The following is a 22,972-nucleotide window of genomic DNA, read 5'->3' on the forward strand; positions in this document are numbered from 1 at the left end:
CTTAAAAAACATAATAAAAGGTACATGTGGTGTCTACTGAGTTGATTGTATAACTAAGATGGTAAAAACCCAAGACTATGAGCATCTATTACCTGTTTATTGAAACAAAACTGCTAATTTTAATGTGTCTTTGGTATTTTACCAAAATGACATATCATATCTCCAGGAAATGAAAATGGCTGCCATCTTCCGGAGGCTCACCTGGGGGAGACGTGCTGGCTGGGGCAATGCAGGTTCTGCTCGATGCGCTGGTAGTTGTGAATCTGGGTCGGAACCGGGATCGGTACCGACTGTCCATAGTTACTGGCTGAAAACTCAGTCGGCCTCCTGCAACCAAACCAAAGTAAAGTAAACCTGACCTCTCATGGATATCAAGACAACGGATTTTATTATTAAACTGGACTGAGCCTTCTGCTCAGGAACCGCATTATTCGCCTGCAGAGCGACACAAAGATTTTAAAAGAGCACCAACCTGCACAGAAATCCTTTGGACTGGGTCCAAAGCTGCAGAGCTCTCTGTCTAAATCAAGGTGATCGAGAGGAACCACTTCTTTAAGCACTCAAAGGCTGAGTCAACTCAACGCCATTAAAGCATGCTTAAAAACTGCAGTAAGTTTTGTCTGAATCAATTCTTCCAGTTAACAGAGGAACCTGATGTGTCAGACTGACTGTGCATGTCTGTGTCCCACTGCAGCAAGAGCAACTTGTGGTTCTAATTACATTAAATCAAAAATCCAGGAAAGAATACAAAGTAAAGGTACAGAGACAGTAAAAAGCTTTAACTGTGGAAAAGGCAGTGTCTGTAGTGCTTGGTGGAAGATGAATATCATTTATTTTACGATAAAGGTGGTTATGTGGTCACCCCCCCAAATTGACAATAATCCAATGCTTCTCAACTTCACCCAGGACAGACTTTCAATTCAACCAGGGGAGATAAAGATTGTATTCTAAATAATAATAATAATAATAGCCAGCAATGCCTTGCCAGTTGAGAATTAGGACAGTGCTTGGCTGCTGTCAACTGAAATATCCTGATAGTCCTGACTGAGGGAAGGCTTTGCGCAGGCCCTGAAGCTCAGAGATGAGAAGCACTGCTCCACACACCACAGAGCAGCCAGAGTTTCTTACCCTGAGGGACTTGGAGAGTTGCTGAAGGAAGGAGACGGGGATGGTGTCTTGCCCTGACTCCCCAGTCCAGCAGAGATCAGCAGAGAGCTCCTAATCACAGTGAGCAAAAATAACATTTAAAACAGCAGAACAGTTTACTAGAATCTGCTTTACACTGCGAGGGCCCTGCTGCTGCAGCTGTTAATTACTACATGGACTGCACATGTAATCCCTCCTAATTTCAAGTTTTAAATATTAATGATTTGCTGTCTTCCTGGAGTGTAGGGAATCCCCTCCTTGAAAACGTGTCAGAATCAAAGGTTCACTGAACATGGTCACATGTCTGAGACAAGAAACTGTGCTAAGAAGTTTTCTGTGAAGATAAAGCCAGCAGTGTGAATGTGTTGGTTTTGTGTGAAGATGTTGCACTGTGCTGTACTGCACTGAGGGGAGACTCACCCACTGCACATGAGGCTGTCCAGCACTGGTTTTTCTCCTGTGGCCTCGCTGGCGATGTCACCTAAGCACAGACAGAAAGAGCACTTTACACGGCGGAGAGAATTTCTACAAAGACACCATTTTTTGCAATTGAACAGAAATGTGCAACCCCCCCCCCCCCACCCCACCACCACCCACACACAATTAATTGTGTAGGAAAATAGTATAGACTACACCAGGTTTGAAACCAGGTCTCCAAGTATTTATTTAAAGGTCTCCGTAGTGCTGCTAGGGGTAAAAAAAAGCCAGCCTTACTGGAGAACTGCACGGGCACCATGACGAAGTCGTCCATGTCGCAGGAAGAGTCCTTGCTGCTGCCTGCCGAGTCCTTTAGCTCGTGCAGGAAACCCGGGGAATCCTGGGTAGGAGAAGCCAGAGTCTTGGCTCGCAGCTGCTGCATCTCTGCCACAGACTGCTGCGATGGGAAAGAACAAGACCGAGGGAGAGGCCTCATTACAGTGTTACACCTGGCAAGCGGAATGACCCCCATGCACTGCAAGACCGAGGGAGAGGCCTCATTACAGTGTTACACCTGGCAAGTGGAATGACCCCGATGCTCTGCAAACCCCATGTACGTAACACAGATGTAAGCACAGACAGAAAAGCAAAGTCCTACTGCAGGACTGCCAAAGCTTTTCGTTGAAAAACGTTATGTTTCTTTTTAGTAGCTCTAGAAGAAATTGTGTCTGTCACATTATGAATGGCAAAGAGGCCTGAAAAGTGTTGGTAGGACCTCATTACCCACAGGCTTGATCTGTTCCCTTCCCCTTGTGAGTGACACTTACAGGAGGAGAGGCGAGGTGAGAGGTGGATGAGCTGCTGCAGGAGCTGGCAGACCCCGAGCTTGGGTATGAAGGCATTGGCACTGGGGCAGCTGTAAAAACACCACACAAACACCAGAGGGGTTAGAATGTACGAGATCGACTTAAACACACAGGAAAAAAAATTAATAAATGGGTTCAGTAATTTCACTTACATTTCTTCATGGATGAGCTCACTTCCAGGAACGGATGTCGGAAAAACTCATCTGTAGAGAAAATAAATTAATTAATTAAATAAAACAAAAAGAGAGAGTCATGAGGCAGGGTGCAGACAGAGTGTCACAGAAAGCAGCTGTTATTTTACTTGGCCTTAGAGAGGTTTATGGATATTAATAATAAAACATAATACATGGTCAAAGAACGGAGATAACTGTGGTGGCGGTAACAGACATATGATAAATGGTGGTCATTATTATTACTATTGACACTATGACAGTGGAAGCAAAACTGCTGTACGACTACCCCAAACGTTCACATTAATTCTAAACCCTTCTTCTTTGCCATCATTCTCCACAACTCTGGAATTACCTGCCTAGTGTAATCTGAAAGGCAGAGATATTATATATTTATAGTTATATTTCAGTTTTAGACAAGGCTTATGTTTATTTGGCATTAGAGAGCTGGGGTGTTTGTACAAGGGAGATATATAAATGTAAATTCTATGTTACAGTACTTTAGGAGACACACACATCTACAACTGAAGACAGCTTTAAAAAAAAAAAAAAAACAACACCACCACCACCCACCAAAGTCCATGCGATCTTTGTGATTGCGCTTCAACAGCCCTGACAGTAGGTGGCGCAAGTGGGTGGAGGTCTCCCGTGGGATGCTGGGAACAAAAGAAGAATGTGATCAGTTTGCATCTCAGAAAGACAAAAACTGTTTTACCAGTTAAATTCATTTAAAAAGTGCCTAAAGGTACTGTATTTCAAATAGTGAATAGGACAATCCAGCAATAGGTAAGAGAGATGCGCAACCTGAAGGTTAATATCACATCTCTGGTTGTGATAGTAAATCTAGAATGAGGTTAGAAATTGATTAGCTGGCAACGCAAGATCACAATGACAGCGAGATCCCGGCTTAGGAATAGGAGGGCACAGATGGGGAGAGCAATTCTGAACAGTAGGAGTCCATTAGTGAGTTTTTTCACTGCCCAGTTTTACATGTTTGGCTTGTGTACAAAGCATAAAGTGAGCATTAGCAATGACTAATCCCATCTGTGGTCTGGTCTGAACTGGGTTAAAGCTACAGCAGCACGTTTGCTGTTTAAATGAACCTTAAAAATGAAAAGTTTAATGAAAAGAGCAATTTGGTGTGGGTAAAAATGTATTGCTGTTATATTAACCAGTATATTCTTCTTGTTAGGATTCGCTTTGCAAACCTTTTCTGTTTGTGTAGTGCACCATTAACCTGTCCCCCTGCAACCAGCTGTACTTGAGAGAAAACATGTCTGAGCGCTGTTAAGAGGTCACAGAGTTGCTTCTAATGTACAAGTTTTAAAAAAAGTCACCAGGACAAACAGAAAAAAGACATGCAAAGTGCTTATAAAAACAAGAATTAGTTCAGGGAACTGTGACATTTCAGATCTGTAACAAGTTGTTCTTTAAGTCTATCTTTAGTTATACTGACAAGTTTAGTTGTTTTAGATATGTGAGTGTGTGTGTGTGTGGGGGAATTTGAGCCAGGTCCTTGAGATGCTGGATGTAAGCTTCTGTGGTGTGTTGACTGTGAAGCTCAGTGAAAAGTGATAGTGTGATGATTTAGCAACTGTTCACTTAAAGGTAGATATAAATAGAGCACCAGCAAACATTCCTTTTTACTTAACAAGCACACCTTCATGTAATCCAATGTGAGCAATGCTTGGTAGCACAGCGCTGTTGTTTAGAAGAGCTACGTAGTGTAGTGGTTATCAGTTATATTCAACACAGGATGGTAAACGTCAATAAGGACACACTGTTAAAAATGAAGAGATGGGAAAACAAAACTAAAAAAAAGATACAGAAATAGAATACATAGGTAAGAAATGACAACAGTGCAGTTCAGCAATAGCAACAACACAAAACTTTGCACGAAGGGAATGCAAGGCTAGGTGCCCACATATCTGCCATAAAAAGTGTCAGGTCGCAGGTAGAAGTTTAAACAGGGTCACAGCAGATGGCTGGAAAATGTGAGTAACAGAACATGACAGAGAATGCCGAGGCATGTGATAAAGCCATGGGATGGAGAGGAAAGGTATGAAGGGGGAGGAGAGGGATTATTGTAGCACACAGACTGGCAACACTTACTTGGGAGTCAGGTTCTTGTTTTTCTCATAGAACAGCCGGAGATCCTGAGGGCTGCTAGCCTGCAAGCATAAATCCAAATGCATTTAAAATGCATGTGCTACCTTTGAACATCACCCACTGCTGAGTTTCTCCTGTATTTGTACTGTATTAAATCCATGGGCTTCAAACTGCATTCATTGACTCTCTGTAACTCTCGCTCAATGTTTAGGCCTGTGAAGTAAGACTTGCTGGCCCTCTGGATAGGTAGAAAGCATCACTTCACATAAGGTAGTAATAAAGTCAGCTGGCTGAGTATTGCTCCACAATAAAAGCATCACTAATTATAAGGATGCCATCTGCCAAGAGGTGTTGGCGCCCCTGTGAAAACGGGGCATTGTCCTGTTTTTAATCTAGGAGGACGGAACTGTGAGACAAACAGTGCATACTTCATGGAATCACACACAGAGATGTTGGGTTTGTTACCCAGCGTATGGTGCCGTCACTTGTCACTTTTCAATGCACTCCCTGTTATTTCATTACAATTTAACCTTCCAGACCACATCTACCACGCAGACTGCATATGGTCTGCGAAGAAACAAAAAGGTATTCAAAACACACACTAAAAAAAACCACGCTGGTTTGAACAACATAAACTACCACGCTGTGCACTGTACATTCTTCTTTTGCTAAATCACATGTCAATTAGAACGCTTCAATTGTATTTCGTCTTTCCTTGTCTGAGTTTGTAAGCCCTCACTGTAGAAATGTGTCGCCAGTTTCCACAGAGGTTAGCAACTAAAACGCCTGACCGCTTTCCTGTAATAAACTAGAAAATGTATTTTAAAAAATTAGAATACAAATGTTCACATGAACCTGAATAAAAGCGCTTTCTTTATCCTGGGTCTCATGATGAGACCGCAAACAATTCCCACATCATCTGGATGATCTTATCTGTAAATTGATACAGTCTGTATTCTTAGTCAACTGAATGTTCAGAATCCCAGGCACGGTCTGAACTCAGCTGACCCTTAACAAGGAAATACAGGGAACTATAGAAATAAAACTATCCCAGCACCATGACAGGGTGCTATTGCAATGCTTATATATGTGACTCCTACCAGCTTTGCTGAAGGAGCTGCTCCATTAGCTTGCCTGGTAGTGTGCTAGCCTTGGTGCCAGATGAAGACTATGAGTGGACTACTTAAATGCATGAATAGTACAAGAAAGGCAAGCAAGTGAGATATGAAAAAAGAATCCTGTATATTATGAGCCAAATATTATTGACACCTCAGTAACCACCTGATTGAAAACAAGGGATCAATAACCAGCTATTCTAGATAAATCTGCAGGACTGTTAAGTGCTTTCTGAGTAAGGATCCCCCTGCATACAGATCACAAAATAAAATTAGAAGTCAGCTGATGTTTATACACAGTTACACTGTATTTTTTGTAAACAATTTTTTTTGTCAGTGATTGCAACATCAGAAAGGGACATCGAGAATGATGCCAAATAAAAGGCACAGGGATCAAATGTTTGACATGCAGGTTCAAGAATGACACCACCTCCTCCTCCCTTTCCGAAAGAAAGGAAACGGAAAGCAAAATAAATATTGCTTCCTATTAAAACCCCTTGATTCAAAAATAACTATTTTACACCCATTATGTTCACTGCAGTTAGAAAACAGGCTTTGCAATAGAGTTGTGCAACACTGTTTACTGAAAGAGACCTGTCGGACACCCATTTTTTACTTATTTTTTATCCTGAAGCCCACTGAGTGAATCATTGCAGCCCTTGAGAGAGGCTGTTCAAATAGTATGAATCAAATATTGAAATAAATGCAGAGGTGACAAATCTGCACTTTATATTTCATTCTGGGGAAATGAGGACACAATGAACTCTTGCGTCACAAAAAGGGCAGAGAACACAGTCATTTTTATAGCCTTAAGTTGAAAAACATCTGCTGTGGAAACACACAGTAAATGTAACAGCCGATGCCAGTTACTTGATAAGATTTTGACAAACATGGAGAACACTGGAAACCTAGCAATGAACCATTCAGGGTTCACACAGTAATGAGGATACCAGATAGGATTTCTTCAATAAATAGAACCATTTGTTTTGGGTTTAAATCTACTGTTTTGCTGCATAAAGCTTATTGTTTTACAGGGCGAGGTTTATGCTGTTCAGTTAACCTCACCATAGGGGTTAAGGGACCACTTGAAAACAGAATAAGGACTCACCTGAAAGGGGGCCTTCCCAGTCAGACACTGGAACACTATGGTTCCTATGCTCCACAGATCAGCCTTTGCATCATAGCTCTGGGACATTATCACTTCAGGAGCCTGGAAAAAAAAGAAGCAACACCCTTATAGAAGTGTGCCACAGTAAAAGCATAGCAGTGTAATGAAGCACAGTGAAAGCATGGTAAAGCATAGGTGAGCATTGCAAAGAATAGCAAGGTCTGGTAAAGCATATTAATAAACATGGCTAACCAGGGTAAACTATGGTAAATGCATAGTATAACCATGGGAAAAGCATGGAAAAACAGCAAAAACACTACCATGGGAAACTTTTATAAGGGCAGTAGTAGTATGTAGTGGTTAGGGCTCTGGACTTGACCGGAGGGTCGTGGGTTCAATCCCCGGTGGGGACACTGGTGCTGTACCCTTGAGCAAGGTACTTTACCTAGATTGCTCCAGTAAAAACCCAACTGTATAAATGGGTAATTGTATGTAAAAATAATGTGATATCTTGTAACAATTGTAAGTCGCCCTGGATAAGAGCGTCAGCTAAGAAATAAATAATAATAATAATAATAATAATAATAATATGTAGGATTTCGGATAGTCAATAGCTTAAAACAAATACGGGTAAATAATAGCAAGGACAACAATATGTCTGAGTTTTTCTACATTTCGTGGGAGTTACCAGTATGTTAGGCACAGACTTCAATCTAGAGTTCCAGGAATTGGATCAACCTTATAGCTCCCAAACAAAACCTGGCTATGCCAACAGCCAGACCACGTACAGTACTCAATGGCAAGTCACTCACCATGTACATAGGAGAACCGCACAACGTAGCTGCCATCATATTGGTCTGCAGGTACCTGGCAAACCCAAAGTCGGCTGGAGGGGAAAAGAAAAAAACAAAGTGAATAGAATACCAATGTGGTGTTTGTCCTTCTGGTCGCGAGTGCTAGGTTTTAAAATACATTTTCTTACTACCGTTGGCAATATTATCACTGCTCCCTCTTTCTTAGGTTGAATAGCATTGTTTTTTGTGTTTGTATTTTGACACTTCAATCTGGGTTAAGCGGACGTTTCAAAGACAATGCTGTAGTAGGTGAAAAGTTGTTGCCTCTTCGTGGTACCTAATCACTTCCTGTGTTGTAGTTCAAAATTCACAGAAATGGTCCTGTTGCAATCAGATCATGTGACCAGCAGTTTGTCTACAGCGTTGTCATTGAAAGATTTGCAAAACTTTAATTAAAGCAAAAAACAAGGGACGGCTGTCTCAGCACAGCAACACGTTAGTAATGCTAATAAGAAACTTGATTTTCTAGCATGGGTTAGCACGCTATTAACTGCTCAATGTCATGTTTCCCCATCATCCATATTCAATGGCCCCACATGAGCAACTGTTCTGTTCATGTTTCCAACCATAAACCATACGCTTGCAAATCCATGAACTTTCCCTCAGTTACTGTAATCATGACGGTGGGAAACAATCAAACCAACTCAAGGCAAAAGTCCGAGGTGTTTGGTCAGCAAACAATTTTCTGCAAAATGGAATCTACATGGGCTTTGCAGAAAAAAAAAAAAAAAAGTACTGAGGATAACACTTGTGAATTATATTTCAATTCATGATATGCACTGGCTTCAATTTATCCCTAAGTACAGTATGACTGTAAATGATTTATTATCAGCAGCCAGTACTTATCACTGCTATTTATATTTATGTGTACGTGGGCAAATCACAGCAACTTAAACCTCTTGGATAAATATGTGCATCCAAGCCTTTGGTTTCTATGGGAATCACAGGGGATATAAAGACAGAAGAGCACAGCGCACCGATCTTGATGCAGGTGTTCCCAGGGCTGGATTTGCGCCCCCCGGAATGGGACAGCAGGATGTTCTGTGGTTTCAGGTCCCGGTGGATGATCCCTTTGCTCTGTAACACCTTCATGGCACCTGCGATCTGATGCAGGAACAGACGGATAGTGTCCTCGCTCAGGGTCCCCTTAGCTGTGAAAAAACAAAACACAACTCTGAGAATGCCAGCTCAGAGAGACAGCACGCGTATACCCCAGATTCATTGCCACGGAGGACATACAGATGGAGAAAGTCTAAGATTATAGATCACTGTCGGGGATGACACAAGTTTACTGCTCTGCCTGGTTTTGGAACTCTAGAATGTTGAGACATCACTTCCTGACTCCACCCGGGCCTGTGCCGATTGGTTTCCCAGGCAGGGCACCACCCATTCCAAAGAGCAGGAGCCATCCTGTGTTACTGAGACGACACAGCCGGCACCACAGAGGATGCTGCGCCGTTATCAGCACTATGCAGCCAAGGGGATTCTGCACAAAGATTTGAGCAGAAAGAAAGAAGCCTTTCAATTTTTGTTGCAGATCTTTTTTTTTTTTTTTTTTTTTATATGCTAATTTATCCCAACTAAAATGTCAGAGTCGTATTCTTATCAGTTACTGACCCTGGATATATACAGATATGTGTAGTCGGTCTGTCTCCTAGAGTATAATGTTTGTCAATGCTTTATGTTGACTGACCAATAATTACAAATGTTACTAGATTCCTACAGAGAGGATTTCACTCTCAAAGTGTACAAGGAGGAGGTATGGTTTTATATGTACCAAAATAAGTCTGTGTCAACTGCACAACTTATTATAAAATTAAACCGAGATGTATATTTGATAGCAACCACAGTTGAGACAGAGGTATGTGGCGGTTTTTCAAACAGTTTTTAAACTAGACGACTAGCAAAAGAAAAACGTTCAGAATTCAAATCTTCTCCTAGTTCTCCACTCTAACCAACTGCCTGAGTTCAAGACCTCTGTTAATTCCTGAAAGAGGCTCAGAGGAGGGAACCTGTTTATGACTGCATCCGGATCTAGCCCTCTGCTTTCGTAAGCTAGAAAAGTTAGCCCCCTGTTTACGTGAGAGTGCCGACGAAAAAAAGCACCGAAGTTATTTCCTGCCAAACAGCGCGCAAGGACTGAACGTCACAGTGTAACGAAGCAAATACAGCACTGGTGTTTAGTTTAAAATCAGTCCGCTTCTGACCGGGAGGGTTCTCCAATTGCACTTGATGTTACTTCTTACTGTATGATCATTGGTTCCTCTTTTCTTTTGCTGAAAATCTTTAAATATGCAGATAATTAAAAAAGACAACACTACTGATGAAAAGTTGCTGGTCTCAGTACAAAAATAGGCAGGGGACGGGACGACAAATAATAAAGTTAATAAAGCAAATAAGCGGGAATAGGATTGGTCAGCACTCCTTTAACAGCGTTTAACAAAACACCCCTTTGATCACTGGGTTCTCTGCCCTGTTTGTGACTCAAGAGTTACAAACGATTCCTTTTTATTACAAAACCCAGTGAGGTGACTCAGCCGCCCAAACCACATTACTGCCTGGGACAGGAAGTGGCCAGTTCAATAGACACCTCTACATTGTTTTTCAAAACACCGCTAGGTGGTAATAAGATTTAGGGCCCATATTTAATGAATCTTAAAGCTAGAGGGAAATTAATAGAGGATGCAAAATGTGAACCAATATACTGTACACTTAACTCTTCAGTAAGCCCTTATTGGAATGTAGGTCCAAACCACTTGACTGAATGTCGCCATAGTACAGGAAATTATACAGCATGTCTACGGTTTGTACTTGAAATCCTTCCCTAGGTTAGGCACCAAGAAATGATGAGAACTTACAGGGATGGAGAAAAAAAATTTAAAAGCAGTTTCACCCATTTCAGGTGTTAATACAAGCTTGATTAGCCACAGGGAGTTTTATCTCCATTTCGTTAAACTGTTTCGGACTGGCTTTTTAACAAAAAGGGACTGTAGAAAGGAAATGTATCCCAAGCTGCTGTATATTCAGCTTTTAAAGACACCTTGTTTGCGGTCTTACCCAGCCCTCAGATACAGGCACTGTCAATGTTCAACACTTCAATACACTGCCAGTATTTCCAAAATGGAACAGCTGCAGTTTTGACTCCTCATTAAGTGACATTTCTACTGTGTGTGTTTAAAGTTTAAAAAGAGCCAATTTCACCAGCACAGGGAAGTAAAGGTTTAAACCAGGTAATGCAACTCTCAAATGTAACTTACAGTGCAGGTAGTCAGCAAGGTCTCCCCCATTGCAGTACTAGAAAACAAATCAAAACAGGATAAAGTTAGATAACTACCACAAAGGAGCTGGGCAGCTTAATAATTCATCAAATAAAGTACAGAACAACAAAGAGAAAGTCAAGAACTCATAAACAATACATGAAAAAGGAGCATTTCACAGATTGATCTCTGTGTGTGTGTCTATATATATATATATAGTCGACTCTACTTATTTGCATACTGGATAACTGCATACATCGCTTAATTGCATTGCATGCAACTGGTCACGTATTTTAGTGCATCATTTTCTAGGATTGTATGATACGGTTAAATGCATATTGGCTAAATGCATCATTCGCTTAATTGCATAAAGCTGCGCAGTCCCAAAGTCCATTGTACGATAACTCCACTACACAGCGCATGGCATAAATGCCAATAAACATAGGCAGCTGCTGAAGTTTCTTCAGGTTTAACTGTTGATTATGATAGAAACAGGGCCTGGTGCATCACTGTCTTTATGCTAAATTGGTATTTATTGCATTGGTCTGTATATAAGTTGATAGAACAGGTGTTCACTTAATATTCTGGTGCACTCTTGTAGGTATGTTGACCATGGTGTGACCTGTGCAGTGCTATTCACTGTGGTCCATAGATGACCTCTTGCTTACATCTTACACATCTGACCATCCAGCACTAAAGGCTGATAAAAGGACCATTGTGTGAAATGGATATAGATAGGCAGGATATTAATCCATTACAAATTATTCATGAGCTGTGCATATTAATCACACAGAGGTAGAGAAAGATGACTTGCCTCCATCACCAGATAGACACAGCTAGCCATTTCCTGAAAAAAAAAAAAAACACGTCAAGAGAGTCATGTGACTGCATGGCACCACTAAAAGGAATCGTAGAACGTTTCTGTAACGTAAGACATCTAAGCGATTTCTAAAATAAATAAGCGACATTAGACATTGTAAAAGTTTGCATTGTTTTGTTATACCCCAAGTTATTGGACATACAGTAAATTATTTATTATGTTCTACTTCTTGTTACTGTTGGTGCATCATAAATGCTGTAGATGTGTAAACTGTGTTAAATCAGATGGATCAGGTCTTTCAATACAGCCACAAGTAGATTACTTAGTTGCTTTCAAAGCACTGTTTTGTTCAGTGTTGGCACCGACAAGTGCTTTAAAACAAAACAAAAAAAAGGTTTAGGAAGCAAAGACAGAAACAGAAAAGGTTGAGTAACTTGATACCAAGCACACATTTGCTAACTTGATTAAAAAAAGGAGAGTTTAAAGGATTAGCTCCAAGCTGCTTATCTTGTAATTTCTTTCCTTAGGTATGGCTTACTGTTCTCCCCTGCCTGCACAAATTTAGTTTTTTTCTGCACGGGTTCTCCGATTCCTTTTATTCATAGAGCTAATTTCACTAGAGGCCAAATCTATACGGCTGTGTTTACAACAAAAACAGACAGGCCTACATTTTACAGCTTTACATGTACGGTGCAACATGGAATTGCTTCCCTACAGCTGTTCCAACACTTGCATTTGTCCGGCAGTGTGCCAGTTTAACAAGCAGGTTAAATCAGTAATGAAGGGGCAGATTTAGAGAGAATTTAGAGTCTGAATAAAAAGGCTTTTTAATCAAGCTGCTCCCAGCTGTCTCAACGTTCTGATGAGGGAGCACAGCAAGATGTACGTCCTGCCATGTCTGATTCACCACTATTCAGTTGAGAAGCAGGTTTTAGAAATGACATTTTGACAGCGATGACTCCTAACGGAACACATACTTGCCAAATGACGCTTGAGATGTATTATTAACAAGAGTGTACATTTATAAATAAAAAAAAAGGCTTGATGTGTCTGACATTTTAAGCCGACAATTCCTTCCTTGTAGCATATGTTCCATTAATAGTATCAAGACAGCAACCCATTGTTTAGACTATGACTCTGAATATGCTGAATAAGAAAAAATGTCTACTACAGCAGAGATGGCAGATATATGGCTTAATCTTCTCAACAGTAACTGGACCCAGATTACTGGCCACGTGAGCTTCACTTTACTGGTTATACAATATTATCCCTACAGTACATTTTGCTCAAACACTGTAGGTCAAACACTGTTGTGGAGTTGCTGGCCAAACGTTCAGGATTACAAGACAATTACAAGAAAACACCTGGATAACTTCAATGTTTGGGAAAGGTGCAGTTCCTAATAGAAAAATGCCTCACTGAATCGACTTACACACTCCAGTGCTACTGTACAGGGTTTACTGTGAACAGAAGACGTGCATAATAAGCTCTTTTTTATTTGCAAGGTGTGGAGACAGTTTCAATGTAATATTGAGGGTCATAAAATAACAGTAATGTATTGTTTGTTATGTAGACATGCATGTTACTGTAAATATTCAATTAACTTAAAACCAATAAAACAAAATTTAAACTCAATGACGTTTTTTTCTGAAAGAGGGTATGCTGAATAAGCAGTCCATGTGCTACAGTTAAGATGAACTGTGTCATAAGGTTCATCCCTGTTTGTGAAATGCACACTTCAGGTTCTGTTTACTGTGAGTCGTTGGAGGACAGGAGGGTCGAGGAGTACAGCCTTAGGCAGTCGAACACCCTTAAAAAAAACGTCTGCCGGAAAATGAACGTCAAAGCTTTTCAGACTGAAAAACTGGCATTCAACTGAATCCAACTGGAGTTCACACCATTCTGTCAACTCGACAGCATTTCTCTGTATTGAAAACAAATAAGCCAAGCCCTTTGAGAACTACTGAACTATTAAACAAGCTCAGCACACACATTGTTTTCAAAGGACTCTTGTCTACACTAAGCGAGCCTGGGCAAAAAAAAACAAAAAACGGATTTCCTGAACAAATACAGTATGTGGCGTGGACAGCCATCAAACAGATGAATGTTACTGAATGTGTTTTTTTTTTTTTAAATGTGAAATGCATGGAGAGTTGACAGTATCTACTGCTTTCATGATCAGTGACAACCTAACAACTTTGAAAAAGCAGCAACAGGCACAGTGGAAAGAAGTTAAAATATTCCCATCATGATTTAAAAAAAGGTTAAGAAAACACATCGACTTGCAATGGGGTTAAAAGTACGCTCTTGGACGCAGTTTGCAAATGGTGGAACCTGAACAGTATAAAAAGCTGAGGCTGTTGTATAATTATCCCCTGATCAAGGACCTTGCATTTAAATGTGTTTTTGTGGAAAATGATTAGGGCAGCTTGCTCCAGGTTGTATTTTACCCACTTGGTTGTATAGCTGAATCATCACTGTTTGACCTGTTGACATAGTAAGCATTATCCCCAGGGGCAGTAGCCCCAGAGATACACTGATCAATGCGTGTAGCTCTGCACTGTTTTCACACTTTCAGATATTAGTAGCTGACATATACATAACACTTTGACTCTATCTTTATTCATCACATTCCTGGAGCAGCAAGGAAATTGCTCTCATCTGTTGTGTCTGAACCAGAGTGGGCTGAAAAGCTTCCATAGGCAATAAAATAAAATGTTGAGCCAAAGATACTTCATTACTGACATCAAACAAGCCCTATGAAAAACAAAGTGATCAGCTTGGCATGTAAAGCATTTATAGATAGCTCCCATGTATGTTTTTTTGTGTTGTTGTGTGAATCTTACAAAGAAGCAGGAGTCTGCACTACAATCCATGTCATTCTCTTTCTGCATAGTTTGCTGCTTGGCTTGTAAACACAGTATTGTAGACGTTACACAGTTGCACCAGAGCAAAGATGGAGTTAAACTTTGTACCATGTGGAGCACAGATTACATGTCCTGTGTACCTTACTTAACTAGCTGACATGGGCCATGCAATTTGTTTAACTGCAAGTCTGCAAAACGTCCAGGGTCATTAAGATACTGCCTTAAGCATTCCAGTTGTTATTTAAAACATTACATCGATCTGTATCTTTTCCTAGCAGAGTGCCAGATTTGAAGGAATATAAAAGAATTGGCCAAAAATAAAAGTTATATTTTTCTGCCAAGCTAGTGCAGCATTCATCTAACTAAATAAATGTCTACCGAATGCAAGTTCAAACTGCAGAAATATTTGTATGCTTGACCAGATTTCACTGCCTACAATTCCAAACCATGACTACTCTTCTTACTCATAACATAGCGTGGATATAAGCACATTTGCAGGAGCATTTCTGCTTTAAAAACAGAAGATTAAAGCATTATTACAGAAAATTCTAGTTGTCTTATGACCTCAGCATTATGTTTTCTGTTTTCTTGGTCACAAACTCCCTGGATGTTCAGTCGTATCTCACCTATCCTGGTGTCAAAACGGGATAGCAATTATACAGTACAAATACAGAGCAATATTAAGAGACGTTATGCAAAGGTTATTCACCAATGCTTTGAATGCAGACATCGATAATTAAACGGCTGGTTTAAAGTTCCACCCCAGAGGTTTATCGGAGAGTCAATAACCATAGCATTAATAACCCTCAGTTCCCTATGGGAGCTGTAACTAATGTGACCAGTGTTTAAATCCACATCAGATGGCACCATTGTGTCACCATGCCCACCGGAACACATTTATGCTGGATACTGAAGCCTGTATTGCACGCTGCTCAAGCGAAACAGTCAATAACAGTGTGTGTGCTGCCCAAACCTGATGCCTGCGTCAGTTTACATACACAAAGCTGTGCCTCTTTGATAACTCGAGGGCCTCCAGGCAGAAAACAAACTCCTAAATCACCAAGATCCTCACCACCTGGAGTGCTCCCCCTTGTCACCTAGCAACAGATGACACTTCAATCTCAACAGCCTATCAGCGGTCAGTCTGTCAGTCCCCAGCCCTCGGCCCGCTGCTAACTAAGGAATATGTTTCTTCTTTTTTTTTTTTTCTTGTCTGGACGAGGAGATATGCAGACCATCTGTTTTGAATTGCATTTGTAACCAGGCAGATTTAACTGCTGGCTGGCTGGTGCTGGTCTCTAAATGATTTACCACTAAAATGATAGCAGGCAATGTAATGTAGCTGTAAAATACTCAGCAAACCAAAACACAAAGTATACTTCCAGTATGGCAACACTGATGAATGCATTCAACTAGCTGATGTGCTTTTCTGAAGCTATCCAAATGCAATTCAAATACTTCTGGTAAAATACAGTAAATAATTCTAGTCAGCTCATGTTGCCTTTTAGTACTAATCTTATACTGTAAACAACTGTAAATGATTACAGCTATTGTACAGGGTCAGCACCTGTATTTTTTTTATTATATTATTAAAAAAATATATTATATTAACCAGGGTTGCTTACTGAAAAACATGACGTTTCTCTTAATGATAAGGTAACCTTCTTTAAATAGCTGAAACAAGTAGATGGCAATTCAAACACTGCTGACAGGCGTGGTTTTCTAAATATAACTACGGGAGCTTTTTTCTAGATTTTTCTGCACAAAAGCAGCCAAGCATAGGGAGAGATCATAAAACACTTGAAGGCTGAAGGAAGTCCGAGTTCTGCTAAACTAGCCGATAATATCTGATGGCGTTATTGTTACTCCCAGCTAGGATGTTCGGCGCCAACTAAAAATAAACAAGAAGTATATTCTTTTTTTTTTAATGAACTAGTTTTGAATTTACCACACAGCCTTTTATTTCTGGAACAGACATTGAAAATGTACTTTGTCAACACGACTGCCTCTCTGCCAGTGGGTTTAGGGGATTACCTAGCACACTCATTCCATTCAAAACCCCTCTCTGTGCTACTAACGCACTGACACTGAAGAAGCTTTTTGTTGCTTCTTGCTAGTCTAGGCAAGTTATTTTCCTGAACTTTTTTTAAAACATAAAATGCTTGAAATTGCTTCCTGGCTGTTATAGGGTAATCATGGATTGGTGGGGAGGTATTTGTATGTGGAAATCGCTTCAAAACATTTCAACTGTTGTATTGTCTTGTTTGATAACCGCTGCAATATTAAGTGAAGCTGATGTACTGCAACAGGGGATAATACAGCTTCCTATGAACGATGTCACTTTCTCACTCTCTTATGAAGAATCCCCACTGAGGAACAATGAATAATGTTGGAAGCAATCAGGCTTTGTGGTTCCCATGTTCTGCTAAACCACAGCCTGTCTGAGATCTGCTGTGTGTACCTTAACAAAAACAACAGCTGTTTGCAAACTGAAACAAACAGCAGAGTATCAATCTATATGCCTGAAAATGAATGTCAAAGCTTTTCAGACTGAGAAAAGTGGCATTCAACAGAATCCAACTGGAGTTCTCACCATCCTGTCAACTCAGCAGCATTCCTCTACACTGAAAAAAAACCAAGCACTTAGAGAACTACTGAACTATTAAACAAGCTCCAGACACACACACATTATATATATCAGAGAGAGAAAGAGAGAGAGAGAGAGAGAGAGAGACAGAGAGAGAGAGACAGACAGACAGACAGACAGACATTTGGCTGAACTGTCAAATAATTTAACTATTGTTTGCTTGCAATGCTTGCACAGAGAATCCAAGATATTTAAATGATCGGGAGCCAGGAGTGTGACTTATGATGTGATAAGAGCAATCAGTTTATAGCACATTTACCATGGGCCAGACTACTCAAACTCCTGGCACCTGGTCATTTCAATAATATGCCTAAACCTAGGGCTGAGTACAGGGCTAGTGTGAGTGTTAAGCCCTTCTGTGCACTAATCTAAACATACAAAATATTTTGTAGCGTCTTCCACTCCACCTGGCCTGTTCAAATACTCACAAGTGTCTGTGGTGTTCTCAATGTGGACTCTATCCTCACCACTCCCTGGAACAAAGTTCAGGGTACCAGCAGATGCAAGACATCAAGCCAGCGTGTACAAACTGCATTAGGATCACAAAGCCAGTACTAAGGGGCACCTGAAGCACCTGCACCTGGCTTGTAACCATCTGGCAGCAACACACCTCTCTGCTCTGGTTTACATTACCGGGCAGCCCAGAGGCGACTCGACTCCAGTCAATGAGCACCAGGCTTTTGTTGCAAACAGGTTCTTTATGAATTTTTAATACACACTCCTTTCCAGTGCACACAAAAGACCTAACCTGTGCAGTAATTATTTCTACAGAATACCCTAATGATACTGTAGCGTGCACGGGGGAAGGCAGCAGTAGGGCTGGTAGGTGACGTAATCACACACAAAGACATAAGCCCGATATACACTCCTTGCAAGGGAGCCGACTCTTTTGTACAGCGGTATCGGCGCTATGCTTTAGTGCGAGAGGTCCCGGGTTAGCGCCGCCCTCCGCTTGTGTGTGTTGCCTCGCCCTGTGTGATGCGCCTGCCTGCGGGAACCAGGATCGCTACAATACAATAATAAACCCATTTTAATAATACAACTTTTTTTAGGTTCCCACTAGAGACTAGAAAACTGCAATTAAGAGACTGACCCATGTGCCGATTTATCAGGGCTGGAAAATATTATAGTTAAGCGACTTGGATGATGCAGTTACCCATATTTGACACCTTTCTATCAGACACTCCCTGGACTGGGCTAAGGTAGTACATAACGTTAATGTAGAAAAACAATCAAACTGTTTGAGGCAAGGTTAAATTGCCTCGAAATTTTTTTTAAAAAAGTAGCACAGGGTGGAATGACTGAGTTCATAAAGGCCGACAGAAAGCAAGTAGCTTTACCCATGCCCTGCTCACTCAGGCAATCTTAAAAGAGACAATGTACAATTAAAAAGGGAGTATCCAATACATTCCAAAACAGTGAAATCAGATTAGACTGGTTAAACCATTCTAGTATATGATCTCAATCAACTTCAAAATACATACAGAAAAGAGCCCTCATCAAACAAGCTAGGTTCCTGTTATGCAAGTAAACCACAGGCCAGCGGCTGTTTTTATGTAAATAAAAATGAAACAGCAGTGCAGGTAAATATACCATGGTAATGACTAAAACGAAAGAGGAGAGTCTCGTCGTAATATGAGCGGTTTTATATTAAACACCTAGATACGACACTGCCCCAGTCACCCAGACTGCAAAACTATATCCTTAAAAGTATTACAAATTAAAATAATACAAAATACCACACTCTGTGTGCCTCCAAACAAGCAGCAAAGCTTGAATTTTAGGCAGTGATACATAATAATGTGTTGCTACCTAACCACATCCTCATCTGTCTCCTGCAAAGACAATAATGATGCAATCACAAAACAGACGCTGCGTGACTATTATAAACACAACTTCAATGAACAGGCCGGGTTATTAAAGGATGATCAATACTGTACATGGCAAATTTCCATGCGGGACACCCAAAAACACCACATCAGGCAAGTAATAAGCTACATATTGACTATCTGTTCTAGCCCCACAAACTACCTGTGGGATATCTGAAAGCTACAGGATCCGCAGTCATTTAAATTCGAATGAACTGCCCTTTCAGTCAAAATCTTTGTATACAGCAGTAACAATTTCATTTGTGTAGACTGAAAGTTTTATCCCATTATTTCCAGGTATGGCATTTAAAACTGGTCCCCCTCTACTCCAAATGTGCTTGGGAAGATGCAAATATGATGCTAACTAGACTGGATACTACAAGTTGCTTTCAAGATATAGCATATAAAACCAACCACAAAATGTACCAACATGTACGGTTTTGAGCAAGTTAAACAAACACACAACCTATTTATTGATTTTTTTCTTTGCATTGCTTACCGTATTATAGTATGCAAATAAGACATTTACATTGCACAGGTAAAATAAATGATACTGAAGGAATCCATTGCGTTTTCCTTACAACAATACACATAGCTCTCATGACTACAGCTCTCTGGAAAACACTTTTTTGTATAATTTTGACTGCTATCTTATTCATGAAGGCTTGAAACTGGACATGCAGCCTTACTGACACAGCCTGTCAAAGATTTCGTTAGCAGAACAGTAACCTGAGGGAAAAATAATTCTCAAAAATGTATGCTACCTATGATAGTCTTTTCAAATTAGTTGTTTAAGCTTGTAAAATGTTTTATTTTGAATTTTTTATAAAGACATGGCAACGTTAGAGAAAACACATCATTTCATATTTTTAGGCCTTCATTTTTCACCACAATCAGCACACATTATCCTTCGTTCAGACTTCTAGTAGTCTACCACTAAAACATACGATTTGACGTGGATCAGCCCACATCTCAAGTTACAAAAATAGAAAGAGCAAATTACTCTGGGCACTGTAGTCCAATCACCAACAAGACCCAACTACCTGAGAACCTTAGTGTCAAACACAAAACTACATCTCCCAGGCACCTTTGCTACATTTTCGATTTCAGTCCCACCCTCATTGAATGTCAACAGGAGAACACGTGACGGCAGCGTGCCCCAGCAAAACAAACTTCTGTGACAGAGCAGCACACAGTTGTGAATGCAAATTCTTATCAACGGCCAACACACGCAATGCATAAGATAATAGGTCTACACGTCACCAATGATTTACTAATTGCAAACTTAAAACAAATGACAGTACTTGGATTGTAATATATAAATTGCATAACACATATATTAAACTGCATGCACAGGGCGTTTTATTAGATAAAAAGAAAAAATAATATTACCTGGAAATCATATAATGCAACAATATTTTCATGTTTCAGCTCCTTAATAAAAAAAAAGAGAGAAACAAGTTAATTGACACAAAATGGAAAGTAACTGTCATGGGCAAAATTCAATGACTGAAAAAAAATTAGCGAATGTTCTTACCTTTAAAATCTTTATCTCCTTCCCTAACAGAGTCTGGGATTTTGCCAAGTTTTTCTTGTTTATGCATTTGACAGCTACTTCCCAGTCTGGCTTCTGTAAGAAAACGTACATTTTAATATGCATTTTAAAATCACAAAAATGCGATATTCAGTTGATTTTTCTATATTCGCTGCTTTGTTATCACATCCTGTACTACATACTTTTTCATATTGGCTGTTCCACTTCACTTGAAGTGAATTAGTTTAAGCTCTTATTCCAAGTTTAGTTTATTATTCTTAGCTATGAGAGCTGTCCGTGCAGGTTCTTTTGTCGACCAAATTCTCCTTGCGTGTCCTATCCCTATTGTTCATGCACTGATGGTAAATAACTAGGTACGCTTCTCTAGCGCAACTTGTCTGTACTTGCCCCGGTACCATATTAAGCTGTGTAAGAGAGAAACTTAAGACGAACGTCTCATCTAAAAATGCGAAGTTGATACAATTTTGCAATAGACAAAACACCAGGAATACTCTATATGCTACATTTAGAGTATAGAGACTATAGCTATACGCTAAAGTTTGAAAATTAGCAGCGCTTGGGTCACGTCTCAGTTCGTTAAGTATTTTAATTGCCAGACATATTAGCTTGCTAGCTTAACAATTCTACAAAAAATCCCATACCTCCTCAAAAATAAATAAAAAAATAATTTAAAAAAAACACGCCACTTTTTCACATTTGTACAAATAATTAAAAGACTTTCAAATAAACAGTATACTCACGCTCTAAAACAAACACACGCAGGCAAAACAAATACATGCATTTCTGATTCGGTAGAAATCTGTGTAGCAGCACACATGTATACATTACAGTAACGTGTACGTATATTATTATTATTATTATTATTATTATTATTATTATTATTATTATTATTATTATTATTTATATTATCAGGTACATCGGTCCTTGTCAGCAAAAGCCAAGAGCTTAGGCCCAAAATTAAGGTGGTATTTTCGGTACCAGTTCTAGCGATCCCATAACGAACTAAGGTTTTTAAATAGTACACCATACAGAGTGAAAATAAACAAAACATTGTAAAAGTAAGAAAATATACGAAAATGAAACATAAAATTGCAGCACGTACCTCTTTGTGTCTTCCCTTGAAGACCACAGCGAATGCACCGTGTCCGATTAAATCTTTCCTGCTGAACTCGAATTTCCCCACCGTCTCCATTTCCCTAGATTCTATGTAACTTTTTGTATAATCAATTAAAAGGGGGGATTTAAATCAGGATCTAGGGATCTCCTCTAAGTAACCCCGGGCTGCTCTGTTGTTAAACCCTCGGCAGCTACACAGTTGCCCTATTCCTCCCAATTCCATGGGCTGCCTTTCTCTAAAAAGAAAACCTTTTCCAATCATGTTCGCACTGAAAAAGGAGAGAGTCCCCCTTTTTTTTAATTTGATCTCTCCATGATCACGACCGTCGTCCTGATGCAACGCAGAAGAATTCCGAGATAACTCCGCGATTCCACCTTAAGGTCTCTAGACCCAGTTTTGTAATGTTTGTATACAAAGGAAGTCTCGGATACCCCTTAATTTGTTTTTCTCAACCACTCGTATAAAAATGAAACCAATGTTAGTCTCATTCGCATTCTGTGGAGCCTCTTCTTGTTTCTGTGGCTGTTTATCCTTTTTTTTTTTTTTCGTTGGTGTTCATACAAAATACTTGGTTTTTCTAACGTCTAAACAAAGACCTATCTCCAACCTTTCTTGATCTGAAATATGCTCGAGAATAAAGCGCAGGCGCAAGTATTTATGTTGCTGTCAAAGGAAGTCTCTTCTATTTGTCATACAGCTAACCGGGAAATTCAAATCCCGCACAGTATTTATGATTCCAAATATAAAACGCTTTATTTGCAACGAACTTATATGATTGCATTCCCTACTGAATACTGTTCACTTTAACACGAACACAGCAACTCGACGTTAAAGAATATATACATCCTATGATCGACTGACTTCTCTGCACAGAACCACACATTATGTAATGGCAGCACAGATTTTCCCATGAAGTTCGCCAGAGTCGCTCTGTGTTCTGGGTTTTGTATATTGTGCGGTACCAGTACATGTTATTGTGCCGAGCCTCTTCACCGAAGCGCTTTGAAATTAAGATGTGTCATTGCATCATGCATGTCAAAATGTGTCTGCCCCAGG

General features: G+C 40.0%; 1 protein-coding gene across 4 annotated transcripts in view; it reads right to left on the bottom strand.

Annotated features, from left to right (window-relative positions):
* The window catches only part of LOC131739397 (serine/threonine-protein kinase ULK1-like), a 34,582-nt gene extending 11,934 nt beyond the window's left edge, over nt 1-22,648 (bottom strand). For 2 of the 4 annotated variants that reach the window (XM_059033121.1, XM_059033120.1), the window contains exons 1-16: nt 21,902-22,647; nt 20,782-20,874; nt 20,637-20,678; nt 11,857-11,889; nt 11,043-11,079; nt 8,763-8,936; nt 7,744-7,817; nt 6,932-7,033; nt 4,712-4,770; nt 3,173-3,255; nt 2,582-2,632; nt 2,391-2,479; nt 1,861-2,020; nt 1,567-1,627; nt 1,129-1,218; nt 202-327 (exon numbers count right to left, since the gene is read on the bottom strand). In XM_059033121.1, coding sequence (XP_058889104.1) covers nt 202-327; nt 1,129-1,218; nt 1,567-1,627; nt 1,861-2,020; nt 2,391-2,479; nt 2,582-2,632; nt 3,173-3,255; nt 4,712-4,770; nt 6,932-7,033; nt 7,744-7,817; nt 8,763-8,936; nt 11,043-11,079; nt 11,857-11,889; nt 20,637-20,678; nt 20,782-20,874; nt 21,902-21,991 — 1,364 coding nt within the window. In that variant the 5' untranslated portion in view covers nt 21,992-22,647. Of the gene's footprint in view, nt 1-201; nt 328-1,128; nt 1,219-1,566; nt 1,628-1,860; nt 2,021-2,390; nt 2,480-2,581; nt 2,633-3,172; nt 3,256-4,711; nt 4,771-6,931; nt 7,034-7,743; nt 7,818-8,762; nt 8,937-11,042; nt 11,080-11,856; nt 11,890-20,636; nt 20,679-20,781; nt 20,875-20,981; nt 21,100-21,901 lie in introns of those variants that run through there. The other 2 variants (XM_059033123.1, XM_059033122.1) reach the window with 2 other exon arrangements.
* Between the last annotated feature and the right edge of the window lie 324 nt (nt 22,649-22,972).

Source organism: Acipenser ruthenus, chromosome 11, assembly GCF_902713425.1.
Source record: "Acipenser ruthenus chromosome 11, fAciRut3.2 maternal haplotype, whole genome shotgun sequence".
NCBI classification, from domain to species: Eukaryota; Metazoa; Chordata; class Actinopteri; order Acipenseriformes; family Acipenseridae; genus Acipenser; species Acipenser ruthenus.